At 54.6% G+C, this 23,081-nt stretch overlaps 1 protein-coding gene across 1 annotated transcript; it reads right to left on the reverse strand.

Moving 5' to 3' along the window:
• Window positions 1–1,224: 1,224 nt before the first annotated feature.
• Window positions 1,225–1,740, reverse strand: LOC123142211 (uncharacterized). Its single transcript, XM_044561207.1, has 2 exons — window positions 1,675–1,740; window positions 1,225–1,582 (listed from the first exon to the last, which is right to left on the reverse strand). The coding sequence occupies exons 1-2, from the start codon at window positions 1,724–1,726 to the stop codon at window positions 1,257–1,259; spliced, it is 378 nt and encodes a 125-aa protein (XP_044417142.1). The 5' UTR covers window positions 1,727–1,740; the 3' UTR covers window positions 1,225–1,256.
• Between the last annotated feature and the right edge of the window lie 21,341 nt (window positions 1,741–23,081).

Genomic DNA, 23,081 nt, shown 5'->3' on the forward strand with positions numbered 1-23,081 from the left:
TCACAAGACGGAGGCATGCGCCAAATTTGGGCATATTATCAAAAACTATTCAACGGATGCGGCCATATCATTGCTAGTTTGGCTTGAAAGCCATGAATCTTCGTTCATGGTAGGTCGTTTTTTAGAACACTTTTTCAAGAAAACACCGGTATTGCAAGTTTAGTATTTTTGCTAGTTGGTAGGCCACATTTGATGATGTTACACGGAGGTCTCCCATTTTTTTGATTTGTTTGAATTTTTTACGATGTTTTCAAAAACCGACCGATTTCGTCGCGGCGGCCGTCCGTGGCTAGGGTTTGAGTCGTGCCAATCTGTTGTCGATTCTTTGATGAAATGCCTACATGTGAAGCTAAAAATGATTTTTGGCAAAAATAACGGGCAAGCTATGGAGGACCCGCAGTTCAAATTCCAGCCGGTTCCAGCTGAATCGGCCGAAGTGGTCTGAATGGCCGGGAGTAGCTACGAGGGTCGGAAATGCATGCTTTTTGGCGACCGTCCGTAAAACAGGGTCTACTTTGAGATAGACATGGAATGGCGCCATTTGGGGTGACCCTCCTTGTAACCGCTTCACGAAAAACGCATGTCTTTAGCATTCACAAAATGAAAAACGGTTTTTTTGTTAAACAAGTTGGAACCTCGCTTTGGCAACATTGTTTGCCATCACAAGACGGAGGCATGCGCCAAATTTGGGCATATTATCAAAAACTATTCAACGGATGTGGCCATATCATTGCTAGTTTGGCTTGAAAGCCATGAATCTTCGTTCATGGTAGGTCGTTTTTTAGAACACTTTTTCAAGAAAACACCGGTATTGCAAGTTTAGTATTTTTGCTAGTTGGTAGGCCACATTTGATGATGTTACGTGGAGGTCTCCCATTTTTTTGAATTTTTTTTGAATTTTTTACGATGTTTTCAAAAACCGGCCGATTTCGTCGCGGCGGCCGTCCGTGGCTAGGGTTTGAGTCATGTTTTTAGCATTCAAAAAATGAAACTTATATTGTTTCATACATGAGCATGCACAAAAACCCATAATTTTATCTTTCATCCATGAGTATGCATAAAAAATTTGAATTCCCATCAATTACCAAACTGAATATTTATAATTAAGAAATTGACATGTTTAGATGGCACTATCATACAGCATCCATGAGCATGCACAAAATTAAACCTGACATACTTAACATTGACATGTTCAGATTACACTAACAAGCTTAAACCTAACATGCTTAACATTGCCACTTCATTTCTTAACATCTTCACTCCTCCTTCTTCTCCTTCATCAACCTGATGCGCTCAGAGTGGCGAATCCCAACGCGGATATACTCCTCTACCACAATTGGCATGGTCCTGTCGCCAAGCTGTGGGATTGCAGGCGCCACCACCATGACGAGGTCATTGTCAGGCACCACCATTGCGAGGTCATCATTAGGCACCACAATCGCGAGGTCGTCGTCAGCCACCACCATAGCAGGGTCATCGTCAGCCACCACCATAGCAAGGTCGTCATCCGCCACCACCATAGCAGGGTCGTCGTTAGCCAGAATAGGCTGCTCCTCGTCATCCCCGCTGCTGCTCCCATTGCCTGGCCAAATGCAACAAAGTGTGAACATGGTGTTGTCGTCGTGCAGGTAGAGGAAGCCAAAAGGACAGGAAGAAGAGAGGCAGAGAGCTTACTGGCATCGTCGTCGTGCTGGTAGTACATGCGGCACATGGTGTTGTCGAACATCTTCACGGTGAACATGGCGTCGCCATCGTAGCGGAAGACAAGGAAGTGCCCGAGCTGTAGCTCATGGGCGCGGGCGAACTGCTCCCAGCCGGGCCCTAGGTACATGTGGCCTTCACCATCGAACACCACCAACACGTCCCACAGCCTGCGAAGCCCGCTGCCGGCCTCCCGCAGCTTCACTTTGTGGGGCTCACGGCCGGTGAGCATCTTCGCAAACTTGTCAGGCAGCCTCTGCAGCGAGGCTCAAGCAGTGGTTAATTGTGCCAATCAAGCACTAGACAGCAGAGTGATGATAAAGAAATGAGTGATGATAAATATACCTGCCTACTGCAAGATTTTTCAATTACGATCTCGAAGAACTCGAAACCTTCCAAGCCAGCCATCTCACTTCTCTGAAAAGCAGCATTGTAAATTAAACAACAAGTTACCATAAACAGGACTGGACATAAATAGGAAACAAGCGCTTCAAAAAAGTAGAATATCAACATTTCAGGTAACCACAACAAGAATAACAACAGCAACAGCAACATCAAAATATTGTTTCTGAACATTGGCACCAAATCAATACAAACACTGAATTAACATGCACAAATATACTACAATCAATATATAACAGCCAACATTTCAATCCATGGACACCAAATGACAGAAAAGGTGTTAAGGCACATGTTCAGAAACCATCAAATTTGGACAGATATGTTCATAAGTGGAGATATATATACGTTTACTTCAGAAACCATCAAATTTGGACAGATATGTTCATAAGTGGAGATATATGGACATCAACCATCAAATTTCTAACATCTCCAGTTTACTTCAGAAACTGAACCACACAAATCATCGAAAGAAACAGAAAACAATCTCAATGTTCAGTCATACTGCACAAATATTCAATCTCAATCTCAATGGCAAAACAATTTGCTACTATAAAAGGACCATATCTGCCCATGTCTACTCTAAAAGGCATATCTGCCCATATCTATAAATGAACATATCTATATCTATAAATGAACATATCTGCCCATATCTAATATCTATAAATGGGCAGACATGTAGATATGGCAGATATCTACATATCTAATCCAACATATGGGCAGATATCTGCATGAACATATCTATATCTATAAATGAACATATATGAACATATCTGCCCCTTTGCATATCTATAAATGAACCATATGGGAAGATATGAGTCTGATCTTACTAGTGTCAGAGCCAAGTTGGATATTTACTACATGTGTTTGTCAAGGCCTGTATTTGGAATACTACTATAAATGGCAATGGCCTCATTTTGCTACTACTTTATCTTGGCAAAAACAAGGACATTTCTGATGGCAAAAACATCAACAGCACTCTGTTTTCTTCTTCTACTCATTCCATATTTTGCTAGCACCAAAAACATCAACATCAACAGGGCCTCAATAGTAGATAAGAAACCTAATCTATCTACTTTAACTAATTTGAACCATATCATATTTTGCTACTAAGTTAAGAGGAAGGATTCAAATCATATTTTGCTAGGTCAGTCAGCTTAGTTGTGGGCTTTCAAATTATCTAACCCAAATTTCCAAACGAACCCTAATCCAAGGCCAGAACAACACCACCCCACCCACTCCCCCCTCCATTCGAATCAAACCCTAACCGAATCTAATCCCTAATCCATTCAAACCCTAATCGAATCCAGTAAACAGCAGCAGAAAACCCTAACCTATCAGAAGAGGAAGGAGTTGCAGGAGAGGAAGGAAGCGGATTCAAACCTCCAGCGGTCGGCGGCGGCGGTCGCAGAGAGGAAGGAGATGAGCTGCGGCGGCGGCGATGACGACAGAGAGGAAGGAGATGCGGGAGAGGAAGGAAAAGAATGGGGAAATGAGAGGAGGAGGGTCCACTTGTCAGTTGCGGGAGAGGAGGGTCCACTTGTTTGAGAGACAACCACTCTCTCCAACACATGTAGTTTCGTTCGGGTACATAACCAACAGTCTCTTCCTAGCTCAGTGGTAGTGGACGTGTTGAAACAAGCCCTCGGTCGTGGGTTCGAGCCCCCGCTGGCGCATATTTTTTGCTCGTGCGCATATTTTTTGGTAGCTTGGGTAGAGTAGAAAAATGGCCCACTTGTCAGCGAGTGGGTCGGGTGGCCCACTTGTCAGCGAGGTGTGTGTCGGAGTAAATGGCCACGGGTAGCCTCACCGACTGCCCCTGGTTCTTCTGAAAAAATTATCAGGCCTTCGGGCCTCCAAGCACTCCGAGCATTGGGCCGCCTTCCCTGGCCGGCTACCACTAAAGCCGACTCCCGGAAGGCGACCCAGCCTCACCAACTCCTCCCTAGGACGACTACGGGGTGGCCGACTCCAAGAAGCCGGCCAAGATAGACGCCGACTCCTAGGAGCCGGCCAAGACCACAACCACTCCAAACCACTCCCACATAATGGCGACGTGACGGGGTGTGGCCACAGTGCGGCCCACTACCCCCGAAGCCCGAGGCGGGCGTGGCTACAGGAGGCCATACGGGACGGACGTCTCTCGTGCGGCTCGGCACTGTAGCCATGTTGGCCTCGACGTCACCCACGACCGACTCCCGTACGGCCCGCGGGCGGCGGGCCCCTTCGGCCAGAGAGAGGCGTGAAGGCGGCCCGGCCTTTCCCAGTCGGCCAAGAGCGTAGCCGGCCTCCAGAAGCCGGCTACTCCCTTCCTCGAAGCAGGAGCCCCATTAAGGAGACAAGACGAGGTAAGGCTACAGTGATAGCCCCCGAGGCAGCCCACTGTAGCCACGCTTACCTCGACAAAGCCCTCGTCATCGCAGGCGAGGCTACAGTAAGCAGCCGCCGACAAGACCCTATGCGGTGGGGCCGGCCTGTCGACCGAGTAGCCGGCAGCCGGCGGGACCCACAAGCCGGCGGGACCCAGCAGCCGGCGGAGAAGCCGGCGAGCGTAGACACTGACGGCTGGGGCCAGAGCCCAGCCGGATTACCATTGTACCCCCGGGGGGTAGGCCTATATAAACCCCCCGGAGCACCCATGCAAAGGGTTCGCACCTAAGCATAGTTGGCCTCTGAGCATAGAGTGGCCTTCTTAGCATAACACACACACCATAGATAGAGAGAAGCAAGAGCTAGCCTTGTTCTTCGTCTCCCTTGATCTCAACAGCTCTAGGAGCGATTGTAGCTACCTCTTATCGATCTAGTGATCATGCGGAGACCCCGCAGAGCAGGACTAGGGGTGTTATCTCCTCGGAGAGCCCCGAACCTGGGTAAGATTCGCCGGCATGCATGTCTTCGCCTCATCCCGTTTCCAGGCACCGGCGACGTTTTATTGGCTCCCACAATGATAAGCCATCCCTTGGCATATGTCGCACCAACCACCCGACATTTGGCGCCCACCGTGGGGCCAGGTGCACCGTCGTCCGGAGACCTGTTCTGGACGGGAACCCTCTTCCTCCCCCGCGAGCGCAGCCAGCCTGCTGCGCCCGATGGCGTTTGCCTCGACGCGCTGCAAGGCGTCGACGACGCCTGCGCAGCGAGCCGCCTCGCCGATCTGCTCGGCGAGACTCGCATCTCCGACGAGCCTGCGTCCGACGCAGGCACCGACTACCCCGAGAGCCGCCTCGCCAGCCTCCTCGACCAACTTCGCGTCTCCAGCGAGCCTGCTGCGGACATGGAGTCTGTCGGCTCCACCGACCCGATGCTCATCGACTCCGACACCGCGTAGCTTGACGCCTACCCCTCCGACGTGGTGGTCTTCGACGACCCCATCCCTCGAGCTGACAGCGGCAGCAGCGCTGTCACCAAAGTGCTGGTCATCAGCCACGTCTCCAACTCGGGTGAGAATGCCCGCGACGCTCAGCAAGCGGCGATGCACGACCTCTCCGTCCCCATCCCGGCCGACGCCGACGCCGAGACCCTGGAGGCACGCCGCCTTGCCCTCATCGCGGAGGGCCAAAAGATAGCCTCGATGAGACGCCTCACCGAGGCCCACCAGCGCGAAATCGACCGCGCCGCCTTCGGCACGCCGCCACCTAGCGGCCCGAGCCGAGCCGGCTTCGTCCAGAAGCGCGGCGCAACCGTTGCCAGCATGCTGGGCGCAGATTGCCCCGTCTACGCCACCCCGCTCGAGAATCTGCGAGCCGCTCAGGCGGCTGCAGAGGAGCTCAATGGGCTGGGAGCCGACGAGCTCCCCTACCTGACAAGACGGATCCAGCAGCTGATCGACGCGGCTGCAGAACGGCACGAAGCCGGCGCCCGTGCTGATAGTCATCCCCCGCGCAGGGATCACGCCGCGACGTCCCGCTCGCCGACTGCGAGCGATGCGCGCCAGAAGAAAGACAAGGAGCCGGCTGCCAGCCGCAGCCGGACTCGCATCACCATCGAGCGCGACGCGGATGGCCGCCCTCGAGCTGTAGAGCACCAAGGAAACCTGCCTCCTCCCCCGCCTCGAAGAGAAAGACGCCTCACTCCGCCGCCTGTCACACATCCGACTCTTGGCGACCGACTCGGCCGCCGAGAAGGAGTCGGCGAGAATGACGCCCGCCACAGGATCGACCGCCTTGCTCGATCCTTGGCGTTAGAAGAAGAAGACGATGTCGACCCGCCATGCTTTGGCCCCCGCATCCGCGACGAGCCCTTCCCTAAAGGGTTCTCGCTCCCCAGAGACACGCCCAAGTACAACCGCTCGGTGAAGCCGGAAGATTGGCTCATCGACTACTCCACGGCCGTCAGCATCGCCAACGGCAATCGGCGCGTCGCCGTGAAGTACGTCCCCCTGATGCTGCAGGGCACGGCGCGCACATGGCTCAACAGCCTCAAGCCCTACAGCATCAACAGTTGGCTGGACTTCACCGAAGTTTTCGTCCGCAACTTCACCAGCACCTACAAGCGGCCTCCCAAGCCTCGCCAGCTCTCCCTCTGCGTCCAGGGGCCCAATGAGTCGACCCGCGACTACCTCACGCGATGGGCCGAGCTCCGCAACTCCTGCGAGGGAGTGCACGAGGTCCAGGCCATCGAGTACTTCACCGCCGGGTGCCGGGAGGGCACCCTCCTCAAGCACCGACTCCTCTGCGATGAGCCGGCTACCCTCGATGAGTTGCTGGTCATCGCCGACAAATACGCCACTGCCGACTCCTCAATGAAGACCGAGCTCCGAGTGGACGCCTCGGGGAAAGTAGTTGCTCCGGCTCCCAAGACGCCGGCTGGCGACCCTAATCGGCGCCCCTACCAAAACGACCACAAGCGCAAGGGCCCCATGCCGACTTCGTCCAGTTGGCAGGTGGCCACAGTTGAAGACGAGCAGTCCGTAGAGCGGCCCGCTCCCAAGAATAAGGGTGGCCGGCCGCCCTGGCAGCCGTCTTTCTCCTACGAACAAGCACTCGATGCCCCTGCAAGTTCCACAGCGGCGCGAAGCCATCCAACCACACAACCCGGAAATGCCACTGGCTCACCTGCATCACCAAGGGCGAAGGAATGTTGCCGCCTCCGCCTCCCGGCCCGCCGCCTCCAGCCCCCCAGCAGCCGGCGGCTCGGCCGGCGGTCGGCGCCATCCAAGACAAATTCCCCGAAGAGCACGCCGCCTACGTCGTCTTCACAAGTCAAGCCGACGACAAGCGCAGCCGACGCCGGCAGCACCAAGAAGTGAACGCAGTCGCCTCTAGCACCGCCGAGTTCATGCACTGGTCGGAAAAGCCAATCAGCTAGAGCCAGGCCGACCACCCAGAGGTGATGCCTTCGCCTGGCTCCTATGCTATGGTCTTGGACGTCACCCTTGCGACGGAGAGGCGAGCTGCCAGATTTTCCCGCGTCCTGATAGACGGCGGAAGCAGTATCAACATACTGTACGGCGATACCATGGACAAGTTGAACATCAAAGCGAAGCAGCTCATGCCAAGCCGCACCGTCTTCCATGGGATCGTACCCGGCCTATCTTGCTCTCCAATCGGCAAGATCAAAATGGATGTTCTCTTCGGAGACAAAGGTCATTTTCGCCGGGAAGCAATATGGTTCGAGGTAGTGGATTTGGAGAGCCCCTATCATGCACTACTTGGCCGACCTGCTTTGGCCAAGTTCATGGCTGTGCCCCACTACGCCTACCTGAAGATGAAGATGCCGAGCTCGAAGGGGATCATCACGGTAGCCGGCGACTACAAGAAGTCCATCGAGTGTGCCATGGCCAGCAGCCGGCTGGCCGAGTCCCTCGTGGTGGCAGAAGAGAAGAAGATGTTGGAATGGGTTGTGGCCATGGCCGGCAAACAGCCGGCCTTGTCCCCCAACCCCAAGGATTGTGATGCGCAGGGCTCCTTCCAACCTGCAAAAGAGACGAAGAAGATACCTCTGGACCCGGAGAACCCAGAGAGGTTCGCTGTGATTGGGGCGAACTTGGAGAGTAAATAGGAAGGCGAGCTCGTCGACTTCCTCCGTGAGAATCGAGACATCTTTGCATGGTCCCCAACGGACATGCCGGGTGTCCCGAAGGATTTCGCCGAGCACAAGCTACACGTCCGAGATGATGCGAAGCCGGTCAAGCAACCCCTCCGCCGACTATCAGAAGAGAAGCGAAGAATCGTGGGAGAAGAGATAGCCCGGCTCCTTGCCGCCGGCTTCATCATGGAAGTGTTCTTTCTAGAATGGCTTGCCAACCCAGTTCTGGTTCTGAAGAAGAATAACAAGTGGCGCATGTGTATAGACTACACGAGTTTGAACAAGGCCTGCCCAAAGGATTTGTTTGCTCTGCCACGGATTGATCAAGTAATAGACTCCACAGCCGGATGCGAGCTGTTAAGTTTTTTGGATGCATACTCAGGGTATCATCAGATCAAGTTGGACCCGGCTGACCGCCTGAAGACTGCCTTCATCACACCCTTTGGAGCTTTCTGCTACCTGACAATGACATTCGGTTTGAGAAATGCCGGTGCCACTTTTCAGCATTGCATGCAGAAATGTCTCTTGAAACAACTCGGCAGAAATGCCCACGTCTATGTAGACGACATTGTGGTGAAGACAGAGAAGCGTGGTACCTTGCTGGAAGACCTGAAAGAAACATTTGCCAACTTGCGCCGATTCCAAATCAAGCTCAATCCCGAGAAGTGCGTGTTCGGAGTGCCAGCCAGCCAGCTGCTAGGCTTCCTGGTCTCCGAACGCGGCATTGAGTGCAACCCCATCAAGATCAAGGCCATCGAGAGGATGGAGATTCCCACCAAACTGCGAGATGTGCAGAAGTTCACTGGCTGCTTAGCCTCCCTGAATCGTTTTATCAGCCGACTAGGAGAAAAGGCTCTCCCCCTGTACCGACTCATGAAGAAGTCCACTCACTTCGAGTGGAATGATCAAGCCGACCAAGCCTTCCATGAGTTGAAGAAAATGTTGACCACTCCACCTGTCCTGGCTGCGCCGACTGAGAAGGAGCCCATGCTCCTCTACATCGCCGCGACTAGCCGAGTCGTCAGCACTGTTGTTGTGGTCCAGCGCCCGGAGGAAGGCCGAGCCCAGCTGGTCCAGAGGCCGGTCTACTATCTCAGCGAAGTACTATCCAGCTCAAAGCAAAACTACCCGCACTACCAAAAGATGTGCTATGGGGTGTACTTCGCTGCCAAGAAATTGAAGCCCTACTTCCAAGAGCACCCCATCACGGTCGTGTGCACTGCCCCGCTCGCCGAGATCATAGGCAGCCGGGATGCATCCGGCCGGGTGGCCAAATGGGCCATTGCCTTGGCGCCCTACACGATCTTCTATCAACCCCGCACCGCCATCAAGTCGCAAGCATTGGCCGACTTCCTCGTCGACTGGGCCGAGACCCAGTACTTACCGCCGGCTCCCGACTCTACCCATTGGCGGATGCACTTTGACGGGTCCAAGATGCGCACCGGCTTGGGAGCCGGCATCGTCCTCACCTCTCCCAAAGGCGACAAGCTCAAGTACACGCTGCAGATCCACTTCGCTGCCTCCAACAACGTTGCCGAGTACGAGGCGCTCGTACACGGGCTCCGGCTAGCCAAAGAACTCGGCATACGCCGGATCCTGTGCTACGGCGACTCAGACTTGGTGGTCCAGCAATCATCTGGCGACTGGGACGCCAAGGACGCGAACATGGCAAGCTACCGTTTCCTCGTCCAACAGATAAGCGGATACTTCGAAGGGTGCGAGTTCCTTCACGTGCCAAGGGCCGACAACGACCAAGCAGATGCCCTAGCACGGATCGGCTCCACCCGACAAGCCATACCGACTGGCGTCTCCCTCCAGCGCCTCCTCAAGCCGTCCATCAAGCCATCTCCAGAGTCGGATTCCATCTTCGTACCGCCTGCGCCGGAAACAGCCGGATCCGACTGGAGGAATCCCGCAGGCGGCACGGGGACTTCGACGACTGGCCCAGGGACTGCCGTAGTCGCACCCGGCCCGGGGACTTCAGAACCCGGCTCGGGGACTGCAGCAGTCGGCCCGGGGACTGCAACGACACAAGAAGCGGTGGCCGACTCCAATGCAACACCCAACCCACCCACCCGAGTCATGGTGGCCACATTAACAGAAGAAGAAGTCACAGCTCCCTCATGGGCCCAGCCCATCCTCAAGTTCCTAGTCAGCAGAGAGCTGCCGGTTGACGAGATCTCAGCAAGACTAGTGCAACGACGAGCCGCAGCATACACAATAATCAACAGAGAGCTTGTGAAGCGCAGCGTCACTGGAGTCTTCCAGCGTTGTGTCAAGCCAGAAAAAGGAGTGGCAATCCTCAAAGACATCCACCAAGGCGAATGCGGCCATCACGCAGCCTCAAGATCCCTCGTGGCCAAGGCTTTCCGCCACGGTTTCTTCTGGCCGACTGCCTTGGAGGATGCTAAAGAAATAGTCAAGAGCTGCAGAGGATGTCAAATTTTTAGTTCCAAGCAACACCTGCCGGCTTCTGCCCTCAAGACCATTCCCCTCACCTGGCCCTTTGTCGTCTAGGGACTGGACATGGTGGGCCCTTTCAAGACAGCCCGCGGTGGCCTGACACATCTACTTGTTGCTATGGACAAGTTCACAAAGTGGATTGAAGCAAAGCCAATCAAGAAGCTCAATGGGCCGACTGCCGTAACATTCATTACCGACATCACTACTTGGTACGGCATGCCGCACAGCATCATCACCGACAACGGCACGAACTTCGCCAAAGGAGCACTGGCACGTTACTGCGCGACGCAGGGCATCCGACTGGACTTAGCGTCTGTTGCCCACCCGCAGTCAAACGGCCAGGTCGAGCGAGCAAATGGACTCATCCTCTCCGGCATCAAGCCCCGACTGGTTGTACCACTGGAGCGATCGGCGGCTGCTGGCTCGAAGAGCTGCCGGCTGTCCTCTGGAGTCTGCGCACTACACCCAACAAGTCAACCGGCTTCACTCCATTCTTCCTCGTGTACGGTGCCGAGGCTGTCATCCCCACAGACATCGAGTTCGACTCGCCTCAGATCACCATGTACACGGAGGAGGAAGCCAAAGAAGCAAGAGAAGACGGCGTTGACCTACTGGAAGAAGGCCGGCTGTTAGCCCTCAGCCGGTCCGCCATCTACCAGCAAGGGCTGCGCCGCTACTACAACCGCAAGGTCAAGCCAAGATCCTTCCAAGAGGGCGACCTTGTGCTCCGGCTGATCCAGCGAACAGCCGGCCAGCACAAGCTCTCGTCCCCTTGGGAAGGCCCCTTCGTCGTCAGCAAGGCACTCGGCAACGACTCCTACTACTTGATCGATGCACAAAAACCAAGAGCACGCAAGAGAGACGACTCCGGCAAGTAGTCGGAGCGACCATGGAACGCAAACCTCCTAAGACGATTTTACAGCTGAAAAGCAGTATGTATCACGCTCCCCTTTTGTATTAAGTACAAACCAACAGGCCCCCCGAACAGTACTCGGGGACTGCCTTTTATTTATCTATGAATGACGAGTGTCATATCCATGAATGTATTATTACATTTTCAATTCTTGTCCGGCACCGGGTTCGACTAGTCGGCCCGGGGACTGGCCGCCTTGAGATATATTGAAAGTTCTTCCTAAAGTCAGAAAAGTAGTGCGCCGGCTCCCAAGTCCCCTCTTGTTGCAAGTCGCAGCTCAAAGAATTGACTGCCCGACTAGCAAGAGGCAAGACAGAAAGGACGCCCACACGAAAAACGGCTAAGGAACAACGAACCTATATAGCAAAGAGACGGCCTCCAAACATGCCTGCCGGCTACCAGAGCAGCCGGCTTCCTAAAAAACTTAGCTTTAGTCCAGCAGAGCTAAAGTACTTCCCCCTCCCCAATCGGCCAGGCACTCCCCCGGCTACAGATTGCAGAGCAACTGTTTGACTGGGGAGGCGGCAACCAAGGGAGGACGGCAAAGGAAAAAGCAGAAGGACAAAAAGCAAAAGTACAAGGAAAGACCAAATGCATAAGTTATATATACATAAAGCCCCCAACAGGCAGCAACAGACATAAGTTTGAATACACCCAGTGGGTGGAATTGCGCAGACTTAACCAAACATTGTTCAAAAGTAACAAGACAGGAAAAGCAAAAAATGGCGGACTAGGGCGCGATATGGAGGCCGAGCTGGTCGGTGAAGGCGGCCTCGCCGACTGAAGGAGTGGCTGCCTAGCGGGTCTCGGCTTGGCTACCACCTGCGGCAGGCGACGCACTCGCGCGCGACGTGGTGCTGGAGGCGCGGTCAGGCTGAGGCTGGCCGGCTGCTCTACCAGCCGGCTCGTCGTCTTCACCTTCCTCCTCCTCCTCTTCACCCTCGTCCCTGGAGTCGATCTCCTCCGCCGAGTCTTCATCGTACGCCGGGTCCAGCCCGAACCAATCTTCCGGCTGGGCGACTCCATTGTCGTCCACCTCGGGGGCGAAGACACTGGTGTCGGTGTAGTCGGCGATCGCCGAAGCCCGCCGAATGATGGCCGGCCGCGCCGGCTCCAGCTCCGTGTCGGCTTGCTGCCGCCAGGTAGCCAGCTGCTCCAGGTTCAGGCCGGGATACCAGGCCTTGACGAACTCCAGCGCCCGCCTGGCGCCGGAGCGAGCCGCCGAGGCCTTCCAAGCCTCGAAGCGGCCGACTGGCACCTCCAGCCAGTCGGCGGTCCGACTGGGGGTGCGAGGGACCGCTTGGCCGGGCCAGAGGGCGGCCAAGACCTGCGCCCCGGCACGCTGAAGCCGGCGGAGCAGCTGGTGAGCCGGCTGGATGCGAGCCTGGATCGCCAGGAGCTGCTCCTCCAGCGAGCGGCCGGCGGTTGGCGAGATCTCAAAGCCGGCTTGCCTCTTCGCTTGGCGACGGGCCTCGATGGCCTGGTTGGCGGCAGTTGAATAGCCAGGGAAATACTTTGTGCAAGAAGAAAGGAAGAAAAGAACACCAAAATCAGAAAACAAGCCAAAGTGGCAGATGGCAAGAAAGGACGAAGAGATAGACGGCTTACCGTCAACCAGATCCTCGATCTGGCCATAGCCGGAGACCAGAGTCTGCCTGGCCTCTGCCCAGCCGGCCGCCTCCGTCTCGAACTCGGCCTGGAGAGTGGCCTCGCGGTCCTGCGCCGCCTTCAGTGCCGCCTTGTGGCTTTCCTCCTGGTCGGCTAGCTCTTGACCAGGCGGTCACGCTCCTGCACCAAGGCGGCGAGCTCGGCGTCCTTGGCACGAAGAGCAGTCTGGGACTCCCCCAGCTGTGCCCTCAGACTGCCGTTGGCCGCTGCAGAGACGGCAGAAGAAGAAGAACAATAAGAAATCGTCAAGGAAGATCCGAGCCGACTGCTCAGCAGTCGGCCCGAATCTCGGGGACTACACCCAGTGGGTGCGCTGCCGCGCCCCCACATGAGATAAAGATCAAGCCACGTACCTCGGCTCTCAGTAAGGTCGGCAGTCTTCTGAGTCAGCTCCCGAGCCTGGGAGTTGAAGGCGGCTACTCGAAGGTTGTGGTAGTCCTGCAAGATGGACAGAAGACCAAAGTAAGAACAAAAACAGCAAAGACAAATCCTCCAAGAAGTTCCAAGCCGCCTGCTCAGCAGCCGACTTGGAACTCGGGGACTACACCCAGTGGGTGCGCTGACGTGCCCCCATGGAAGAAATCAAGATCAAGAAGAGAAATCAAGATCAAGAAAGAACAAGATGGGAATACTAACCCGGATGGCCGCCCGCGTTGCTAGGAACTCGTCGGTGAACTGCCTCAGCGCCGTAGCTTGGCCTTGGAGCCGGGTCCGGACGTCTTGCGCAGCCACGTTCACCACGGCCGTCCCTCCGCCTGGTGTCCACCCCGAGGTAGCGCTGGCCGCCTCCGCATCTTGGGCCGACGAGCTGGAGCCCACGGCCGGCTGTGGCTCCGACACGGCCTTCCCCGCACGCCGGCTTGGCGGAATCCGAACCGCCACCTCAGCCCTTGCAGCCGGCTCGCCCTCCGCCGACTGTGCGGGCGCAGGCTTAGGCTGGCCGCCTTGGGCCGCCCTAGTCGGAGGGGTCGGCTCCGGCGCCTTCTCCAAGATGATGACGTCGTCGCCGCTTCCCCCCAGCCCTGGCTGGTCGCTGCTGGCTCCCCCTGGCGAGGGCTCCGTGTCCCCAGGCGCCATGGTGCGCAGGGGGGTGACCATCAAAACCTCCCCTGCCGCCGCTGCGGCCTCAGCCTCTGCCTGGGCCCTGGCTGCGGCCTCGGCGAGTGCCTTCGCCGCCTCCTCCTCCCGAGCCGCCTGGGCGGCGGCTGCCCTCCGCGCCTCCGCCTCCCGTGCCTCCTGCTCCTCCCGCGCCTCCCGCGCGTTCCTTTCCGTCGCCTCCTGTAGGTCGGCGCGGGGGTCCACGCGGCGGGTGGTGCTCCCAGAGCCCCTTGGCGACTCGACGACGGAGCCGGCAGCCGCCCGCTCAAGTGACAGCGGAGCTCTGATCGTTGAAGAAGAAGACAAAGGTTCAAGAACCACCAAAGAAAAGAAAGAGAGTACACAGAGAAAGAGAGCTTACGCCGACACGGTCTGCGGCTGCTTCACCACTTTGCGGAAACGAGCCGCCTTCGCGGCCGCCTCTTCCCGCCTGGTGGCTGCCGCCCCGCCCCTGGGCTTCTTCGTTCGGCTGCCGAACAAGGCCTGGGCGGCGCGGCGCTTCTGGCCTCCACCCCGAGCAGGCTGCGCGCCGGAGGAGCATGCGCCGCGTCCGGATGCCGGCTGGCGGCGCGGGACGGTTTCGGCTTCATCCTCGTCCGGCCAGTCGTCGAAGGTAGTAGTGAACCCGGAGCCGCCTGCTTCGCCGCCGGCTTGGCCACCGGCCGGCTCGACGGCGTCGTCCATATGGACCGCCCCCAGGTCGGGGTCCTCCAGGTCGTGTTCGGTCCGGTCGGGGACGAAGCGACGCTCCGTGTCTGACCCGCTGGCCGGCCGAAGCAGAGGGCTTTGTCGAAGAACAAGCCGACTAAGTCAGAGTCGGCCAAGAGATACTCGGCAACAAGGCTGAGAGAGAGAGAGAGAAAAAGAGACATGGGGAGCGTACCGTAGGCGGAGGATTGGCACGGCTATATGGCTCCTTGCCGAATTGCCACTCTTCAGAGAGTTGGCAGTTTGCGAGGTAGTTCACCATGTAGGCGACCTCGTGGCGCGGCATCTCCTTGGTGCACATTCAGCTCGGATCGACCTGGCCGCTCATCTGACAGATCAGATGAGGCCGGCTTTGGAGCGGAAGAACCCGGCGCGTGACGAACGCGGCCAGGAGGTCGGGCCCCGTCAGGCCCTCCGACTGGACCATCACCCGCAGTCGGGCGATGGCGGCGTTTCCTGCCTGCGACAGCGTCACAGCCCGGAAGGACCACTGGGGCAGCCTGCCCGCCGGTGGGCCGGCTACGTAAGCCGGCAGGTTGATGTAGTCGCCCCGCGGAGCGATGTTCCGCACGTAGAAGTATGACTTCTGGCACTTCTTCACCGATTGGATTAGCGTGATGACGGGGAAGGGGTTGTCGGCGCCCGATCTCCGCGACGCGATGAAGGCGCCAGTATGAGCCGGCACGCCCTTGCTGCGCGTGCCCAGCTTCGACTGGAAGAGCTCCCCCCAAAGCTCAAGGGTGGGGAGGACGCCGAGATAGCCCTCGCACAGGGTGACGAAGGCAGACAGCAGCACCACCGCGTTGGGGGTGAGATGGTGCGGCTGGAGCTGATAGAAATCGAGCCAGGAGCGGAAGAAGGCGCTCACTGGCAGGCCGAAGCCGTGCAAGAAGTGCAAGCGGAAGACCACCCGCTCGCCCTCCTGCGGCCTCGGCGAGATCTCCTTCGCCGGCGCGAGGCGGACCTCCACTTTGTCCGCGCCGGGCAGCCGCCGCGTGTCGCGGAGGAAGTCGACGTGGTCGTCATGGACGATGGAGCCGTCCCAATCCCCGCCAAGCTGCTCTACGTGGGGAGGCATGGTGAGAGCTAGCACGGCGGCGGAGGAGCGTGCGGTGGAAGAGCGCGGCGGCAAGGCGCTGTCGCGAGAACGAGCGAGGGAAGAAGACGGTGGAAGTAGGAGGAGCGTGCGAGGGCCTGTCGCCCTCCACCTCCCCCTACTTATAGTCTCACGAGGCCGAAGAGGCCGGACGCGGGGGGGAGACGTGGGATTAACTGCGCCCACTCCCCCCACGTCTCGCGATTATTGCGCATAAATGCGAGCCAAAACTGCCGCACGGAATGAGCGGGCGGTTTCGGGATACAAAGGATCCGCGCCTGGGCCGGGGCGCGGACGTGGCGGGCCCCCTCCCTGCGGAGACGTCCCGTCACGCGCGTGGGCTGGCAGGCTTTCCTGCCACGTGGCTCGCCGACGGCCCGTGGCCGGCCCGCGGCCCGGTGCACGTGCCAGCGGGTTCCCGCCCTCCGACTCCAGAAGATTTCGACTCAGGCGGCGCGCCTGACCGAGGCCGGCTCCCAGCTGCCGGCTTGTCACGATAGGAAGCTAATCGAGCTTCTCAAACCCCACTCCACCTCGAAGCCCAATCAGCTTCGGGGACTACTGTCGGAGTAAATGGCCACGGGTAGCCTAACCGACTGCCCCTGGTTCTTCTGAAAAAATTATCAGGCCTTCGGGCCTCCAAGCACTCCGAGCATTGGGCCGCCTTCCCTGGCCGGCTACCACTAAAGCCGACTCCCGGAAGGCGACCCAGCCTCACCAACTCCTCCCCAGGACGACTATGGGGTGGCCGACTCCAAGAAGCCGGCCAAGAAGGACGCCGACTCCTAGGAGCCGGCCAAGACCACAACCACTCCAAACCACTCCCACATAACGGCGACGTGACGGGGTGTGGCCACAGTGCGCCCCACTACCCCCGAAGCCCGAGGCGGGCGTGGCTACAGGAGGCCGTACGGGATGGACGTCTCCCGTGCGGCTCGGCACTGTAGCCATGTTGGCCTCGACGTCACCCACGACCGACTCCCGTACGGCCCGCGGGCGGCGGGCCCCTTCGGCCAGAGAGAGGCGTGAAGGCGGCCCGGCCTTTCCCAGTCGGCCAAGAGCGTAGCCGGCCTCCAGAAGCCGGCTACTCCCTTCCTCGAAGCAGGAGCCCCATTAAGGAGACAAGACGAGGTAAGGCTACAGTGATAGCCCCCGAGGCGGCCCACTGTAGCCACGCTTACCTCGACAAAGCCCTCGTCATCACAGGCGAGGCTACAGTAAGCAGCCGCCGACAAGACCCTATGCGGTGGGGCCGGCCTGTCGACCGAGTAGCCGGCAGCCGGCGGGACCCAGCAGCCGGCGGAGAAGCCGGCGAGCGTAGACACTGACGGCTGGGGCCAGAGCCCAGCCGGATTACCATTGTACCCCCAGGGGGTAGGCCTATATAAACCCCCCGGAGCACCCATGCAAAGGGTTCGCACCTAAGCATAGTTGGCCTCTGAGCATAGAGTGGCCATCTTAGCATAACACACACACCATAGATAGAGAGAAGCAAGAGCTAGCCTTGTTCTTCGTCTCCCTTGATCTCAACAGCTCTAGGAGCGATTGTAGCTACCTCTTATCGATCTAGTGATCATGCGGAGACCCCGCAGAGCGGGACTAGGGGTGTTATCTCCTCGGAGAGCCCCGAACCTGGGTAAGATTCGCCGGCGTGCATGTCTTCGCCTCATCCCGTTTCCAGGCACCGGCGACGTTTTATTGGCTCCCACAATGATAAGCCATCCCTTGGCATATGTCGCACCAACCACCCGACAGTGTGTGTTTGATATTTGACTAGTTTGATGAGTTTAAAAGAGATGGCATAGAGGAGAAGACCAATAGCCTCTTCCTAGCCCACTGGTAGAAACACAGTGAAATGAGCGCATGGTCGTGGGTTCGAGTCCCCGCTCGCGCATATTTTTTTGCTCACAGCTGTCTGATGGAGCGCGCCCATGTTTAGTTGAAGCAAAATTCAGTTAAAGCAACATCTTCAGTTCTGACCAAAACAGCTCTCAAAACTACATGATCAAACCCAAAACTGAATTTTGGTGATCAAAGCAACATCTTCAGTTCAAAATAACTTAAGGATCACATCATTTTGTAAACTTTTACATCACAACCAAAACTACATGATAGCCAAAACTACTCAGTTCAAAAAAACAGCATTTTACACCACAACATCTTCAGTTCAGAAAAACAGCTCTAAAAACAACATCTTCAGTTCACCAAAAAAACAGCATTTTGCATCTTCAGTTCACCAAAACAACATCTTCATTTTGCATTGTATCTTCCATCAACAAAACTTCATGATCACCAAAACTACATCATTTTGCATTGTATCTTCAACCATCATCTTCCATCACTACACAGTCTCATGCATTTTGGTACCTGGAGAGATTTCTAGTACAAAAACTACATCAGGATCACATCAACAACAACTACCAAGGAGACAAAATAGCATTAGATCACCAAGGAGACCAAATTTACCTTCGCTACTCATCGTCGTCGATACGAAAACAAGGAACTCTATGCCCACTCCTGTTTTCCTCATCATCACTACAATATTGCAGTATAGTATGATCAGTCCTGTTTTCCTCATCCTCACTCTCATGTCCATCCGCTACCACCTTTCTTCTTTTCTTGATGCCTTCAACTGTTGCAGCATCAACGATCACACGTTCCCGGTCCCTTCGCACTCTACTTTGCACCGGAACTTCCATAGAGTCATCATCAGCTTGCAACGGAACTTCCGTAGAGTCATCATCTTGGTATGTTAGTCCACCATCACCGGGGCCCTTTTCCACTTCAGTTTCAGTCACACTCCACAAGTGTCTGTGCTCAAAGTTTTGCACAACTCGCCATTTTCCGTGCAAAAGAGTGTCTGGCAGATAAAACACCATTGTTGCTTGTGTTGTTAGAATAAAGGGATCACTCTTATACCGGCACCTTGCAGTGTTGATGCTTATGAAGTGGCCATCATATTTGACAAAAGAGTCTCTCTTCTTCTTGCTACCAAGCTCAAACCAGTCACAGTGAAATAAGAGAACCGAGCGATGGATGCCTCCACTAGAGTTGTACTGCAACTCTACGATGCTTCTCAACTGACCATAGAAGTCAATGATCTCACGATCATATGACCCCTCAGTGATGATTCCACTATTCTGTGTCTTCCTTTTTTCCTCGCGGTCAACGGTGTGGTACCGGACACCGTCAGCAATGCATGTTGAATACACTCTCACTCGCTTATCCGGTAAGCATGCCAAAGCAAATAGATCATCACTGACCTTCTTCTCCTCATGCAACTTTCCAATCTGCACAAATAAACCATTTAGCAAACAATGGTATTTAACAATTGGTGAATAACACAGAAAACATCAAACATGTGGCTAAAGATCTCACATGATTCTTAAACCAATTAACAAACCCCTTGGCAACCCTTTTATCAACATTGATCTTGCTTTCTTCCTGATTTAACTCTTCCTTGCATTTCCTGCAATGCAAACAAAACATGTGAATTAAAACATTAGGCTGGTGCCAACCCAAGCAAAAAATATATATAATGAGTGCACAAGATATAACGTACACGATATATGGTAGAACCTCGGCGCAATTGCTGAGCACATACCAAACCATCTTGTCATACTCATCACCAGCCTCCAAGTATTGTGAGGCTCCAAGAAAGTTCACACCATGGTTGAAAACAGAGACATCACCACTTTGCGAATCAGACCGCTCTCTATTTCTGCCCGGCCGGTTCCATCTTGTTTCCACATCGCCAAAGTATCTAGAGCAAAAAGTCAAGCACTCGTCAACGACATATGCTTCGGCAATAGAACCTTCAGGTCTTGCCGTTTTTCGCACATAACGCTTACAAGTAAGCAGCCTTCTTTCGATTGGGTACATCCAACCGTATTGCACAAGGCCTCTAAGCATTGCCTTTTTTGGTAAGTGCACCGCCAAATGGACCATCACGGTGAAGAAAGCTGGAGGGAAAATCTTCTCGAGCTTGCAAAGAATAGTTGGGATTTCTTTTTCAAGTCTTTCCAGGACAGTTAACTTGAGTGTTTTGCAGCACAGTTCTCTAAAGAAATTTCCCAGCTCAGCAACCGCTTCATATATATCCTTGTCCATGATTCCTCGGAGGCCCGCCGGTAAAATCCTTTGGAGGAGGATGTGACCATCATGGGTTTTCAGTACTGAAAGCTTGAATCCATCAGAAGTAACACACTTTGCTAGGTTAGCAGCATAACCATCTGGAAATTTCACCGCTCTTAGGAATTCACAGAATGCAAGCTTTTGTTCTTTACTCATTGTATACCATGCTCGTGGCATTTCAAATGAATCTTCATCTTCATTGTGTTGTAGATGCAAATCTTCTCTTATGCCCATGTCCTCCAAATCAAGCCTAGAACTAACCGTGTCCTTTGTCTTCCCTTCAATGTTTAGAAACGTCCCTAGTAGATTCTCGCATATGTTTTTCTCAGTGTGCATTACATCGAGATTATGCCTTAATTTCAGATCAGCCCAGTATGGCAGGTCCCACAAACAAGACCTCCGGTCCCAACATTGACCTTCCTCATGCTTTCTTTTCTTCGCAAGCTTTCCTGGTCTCACATCTTTCACCTTTTCAAGTTGCTGCTCCAGCTCTTCTTTAGTGAATTCAGCTGGCTTGTCACGGGTTTCATTCTCACCATTAAAATCTTTGCTTCTTCGCCAGCGATGGTTTTGGGGAAGAAAGCGGCGGTGGCCAATATAGCAGATCTTGCTCCTTATTCTCTTTGAGCAAGGGTCTTTGTCACAATGGACACAGGCCTTATAACCCGCTGTGATCCTCCCAGACAGAGTGTGCAGAGCCGGGAAATCATGGATGGACCATATGATTGCAGCACGTAGATTGAACTTTTCTTCCGGACTCAAGGCATCGTATGTAGGTACACCAGTCCAGAGCTGGAGCAGTTCTTCTACGAGGGGCTCCATAAAGACATCAAAATCCTTTCCTAGAGACTCCAGACCCGGGATAAGCAATGCCATCATGAAGTTGGACTGATCCATGCATGCCCATGGTGGCAGGTTGTACGGCACCACAAAAACTGGCCACATGCTATAAGACGTGCTCATGTTCCCAAACGGATTAAACCCATCTGTGGCAATGCCAAGTTTTATGTTCCTTGGATATGCAGCAAAATCTAAATGTACACGGTCAAACTCTTTCCATGCCTCTCCGTCCGCTGGATGGCTCAGCTCATTGTCCACAGGTTGCCGCTTCAGCTGGTGCCACTGTACCTCACGTGATGATTTCTTCGAGATGAACATCCGCTGCAGCCTTGGTACCAACGGAAAGTGCCTCAGTACCTTCTCCGGTATTGACTTCTTCCCATCAGCATCTTTCCACCTAGAGGCATTGCATTTTGGACAGTTGTCGTGCTTTGCTAAATCCTTCCGAAATAAGACGCAGTTATTTGGGCACACATGTATTGACACATAACCTAACCCCAGCCTGCGGATTATGCTCAATGCTTCATCATAAGATCTGGGAACACAACTATCAGGGAATTGCAAGCTCAAAAGGTGGAGTATTGCGTTGAATGCAGCATTGCTAATCCGGTAGAAAGACTTGATGTGGAGTAACTTCACGGTGAAGGTAAATCTTGAAAATTTACCCCCTTCATGAGCTGCGCGCTTCGCCTCCTCTAACACCTCAGCAAACAACGACTTCTGTCCATCAGCACGATCTTCAGCATCGTACAAATCCTTCAATAGGTCAGGAATCCTATCATCTTCATGCCCATCCTCTTCCTCCAAACCAGCATTATCTCGCAAAACCTTTTCCATGAAATCAATGCCAGCATCACCACCACCCATCATATGAGGGGCATGTGTATCAGCTTCAAAATGTTGAGGTTGTCCGTCTAAAGGTTCTCCATGATATATCCATCTATCATATGTGCTGGACATCCCATTAAGAAGCAGATGATCTTCCACTCTTCCTTGAGCCATTCTTGGACGGTTGAGGCATTCACAGCATGGGCAAACAATGTGAGCATCGTTGGCAAAATTTGCCCGAACAAATGCCATGAAATCATCAACTCCTTTCATATGTTCTTTCGAAAACTTTCTAACTCCTTTTCTAATCCAGCTTCTGTCCATCTGCCAAAGACAACAAATTGTTGCAACTTAGCAAATCAATCTAAGTGCATCAAGATTAATTAATGAAAATGGATGGCAGTAATGGCAGCTAAAAATCCAGAAAATTCTATATGCTAATTGCCTAACCACAACATTGAAACAAACCAAACTATAAATCAAACCAACACTGAAATTGGCATGAATTTATGTTGCAGAGAAGGCTAATTCAAATTAAACCAAACCAAGATTTAGAAGGATCATGTTTCTGGGAAGACCAAGCTAGCTAGCTCCTAACAAATACTATGTTGATTCTATCAATTACAATTACTATGATCCTAACAATCTGTAGACAAACAATTGAAGAACAACTGAGGCCATCTAGCTCAAATTCCCCCCAAATCTTAACCTAACAAGGCCTGAAGAATTCTTAACAAACAAGCTGAAGAACTCCTAACAGTACATCAAGAAAATTCATCTATGCAATATCTACCAAACAAGCAAGCTATCTCCTAACTCCTAACAGTGCATCAACAAAATTCATCTATGTTGAAGAACATCTGACTGAAATCCATCTCCCACTGAAATCCATGCTTGGGTGAGGTTAGGGGGAAGAGGTGAGGGGTGCATACCGGGAGGTGTGCTTGCGGCGGCGGCGAGTCCCCCATGCTCGGCGAGCCTCTCCTTGCGTGGGCGAGGACGCCGTTCCTGCCCCCGCCCCCACCACCGTCGGTCGCCCACGCCCCTGCTGGTCGCTTCGCCTCCACGCCCTGCCTCGCCTCCGCCCCCTACTGGTTACCTCCGCTGCCGGCCCCGCCCCCGCCTCCGCCCCGCCCCCTGCTGGTTGCTTCCGCCGCGAGGCCGTGGGCGAGGTCACCTGCGGCGAGGTTGTGGGCAAGGCGAGCG

The sequence above is a fragment of the Triticum aestivum genome, chromosome 6D, assembly GCF_018294505.1.
Source record: "Triticum aestivum cultivar Chinese Spring chromosome 6D, IWGSC CS RefSeq v2.1, whole genome shotgun sequence".
Classification (NCBI taxonomy): domain Eukaryota; kingdom Viridiplantae; phylum Streptophyta; class Magnoliopsida; order Poales; family Poaceae; genus Triticum; species Triticum aestivum.

What these genes read in the sequence shown, in the direction of transcription:
- LOC123142211 (XM_044561207.1), bottom strand. Translation starts at nt 1,726, where the DNA reads ATGTTCGACAACACCATGTGCCGCATGTACTACCAGCACGACGACGAT. An exon ending in CCAGCACGACGACGATGCCA is followed by an intron (nt 1,583 to 1,674) that starts GTAAGCTCTCTG and finishes GCATTTGGCCAG; the next exon opens with GCAATGGGAGCAGCAGCGGG.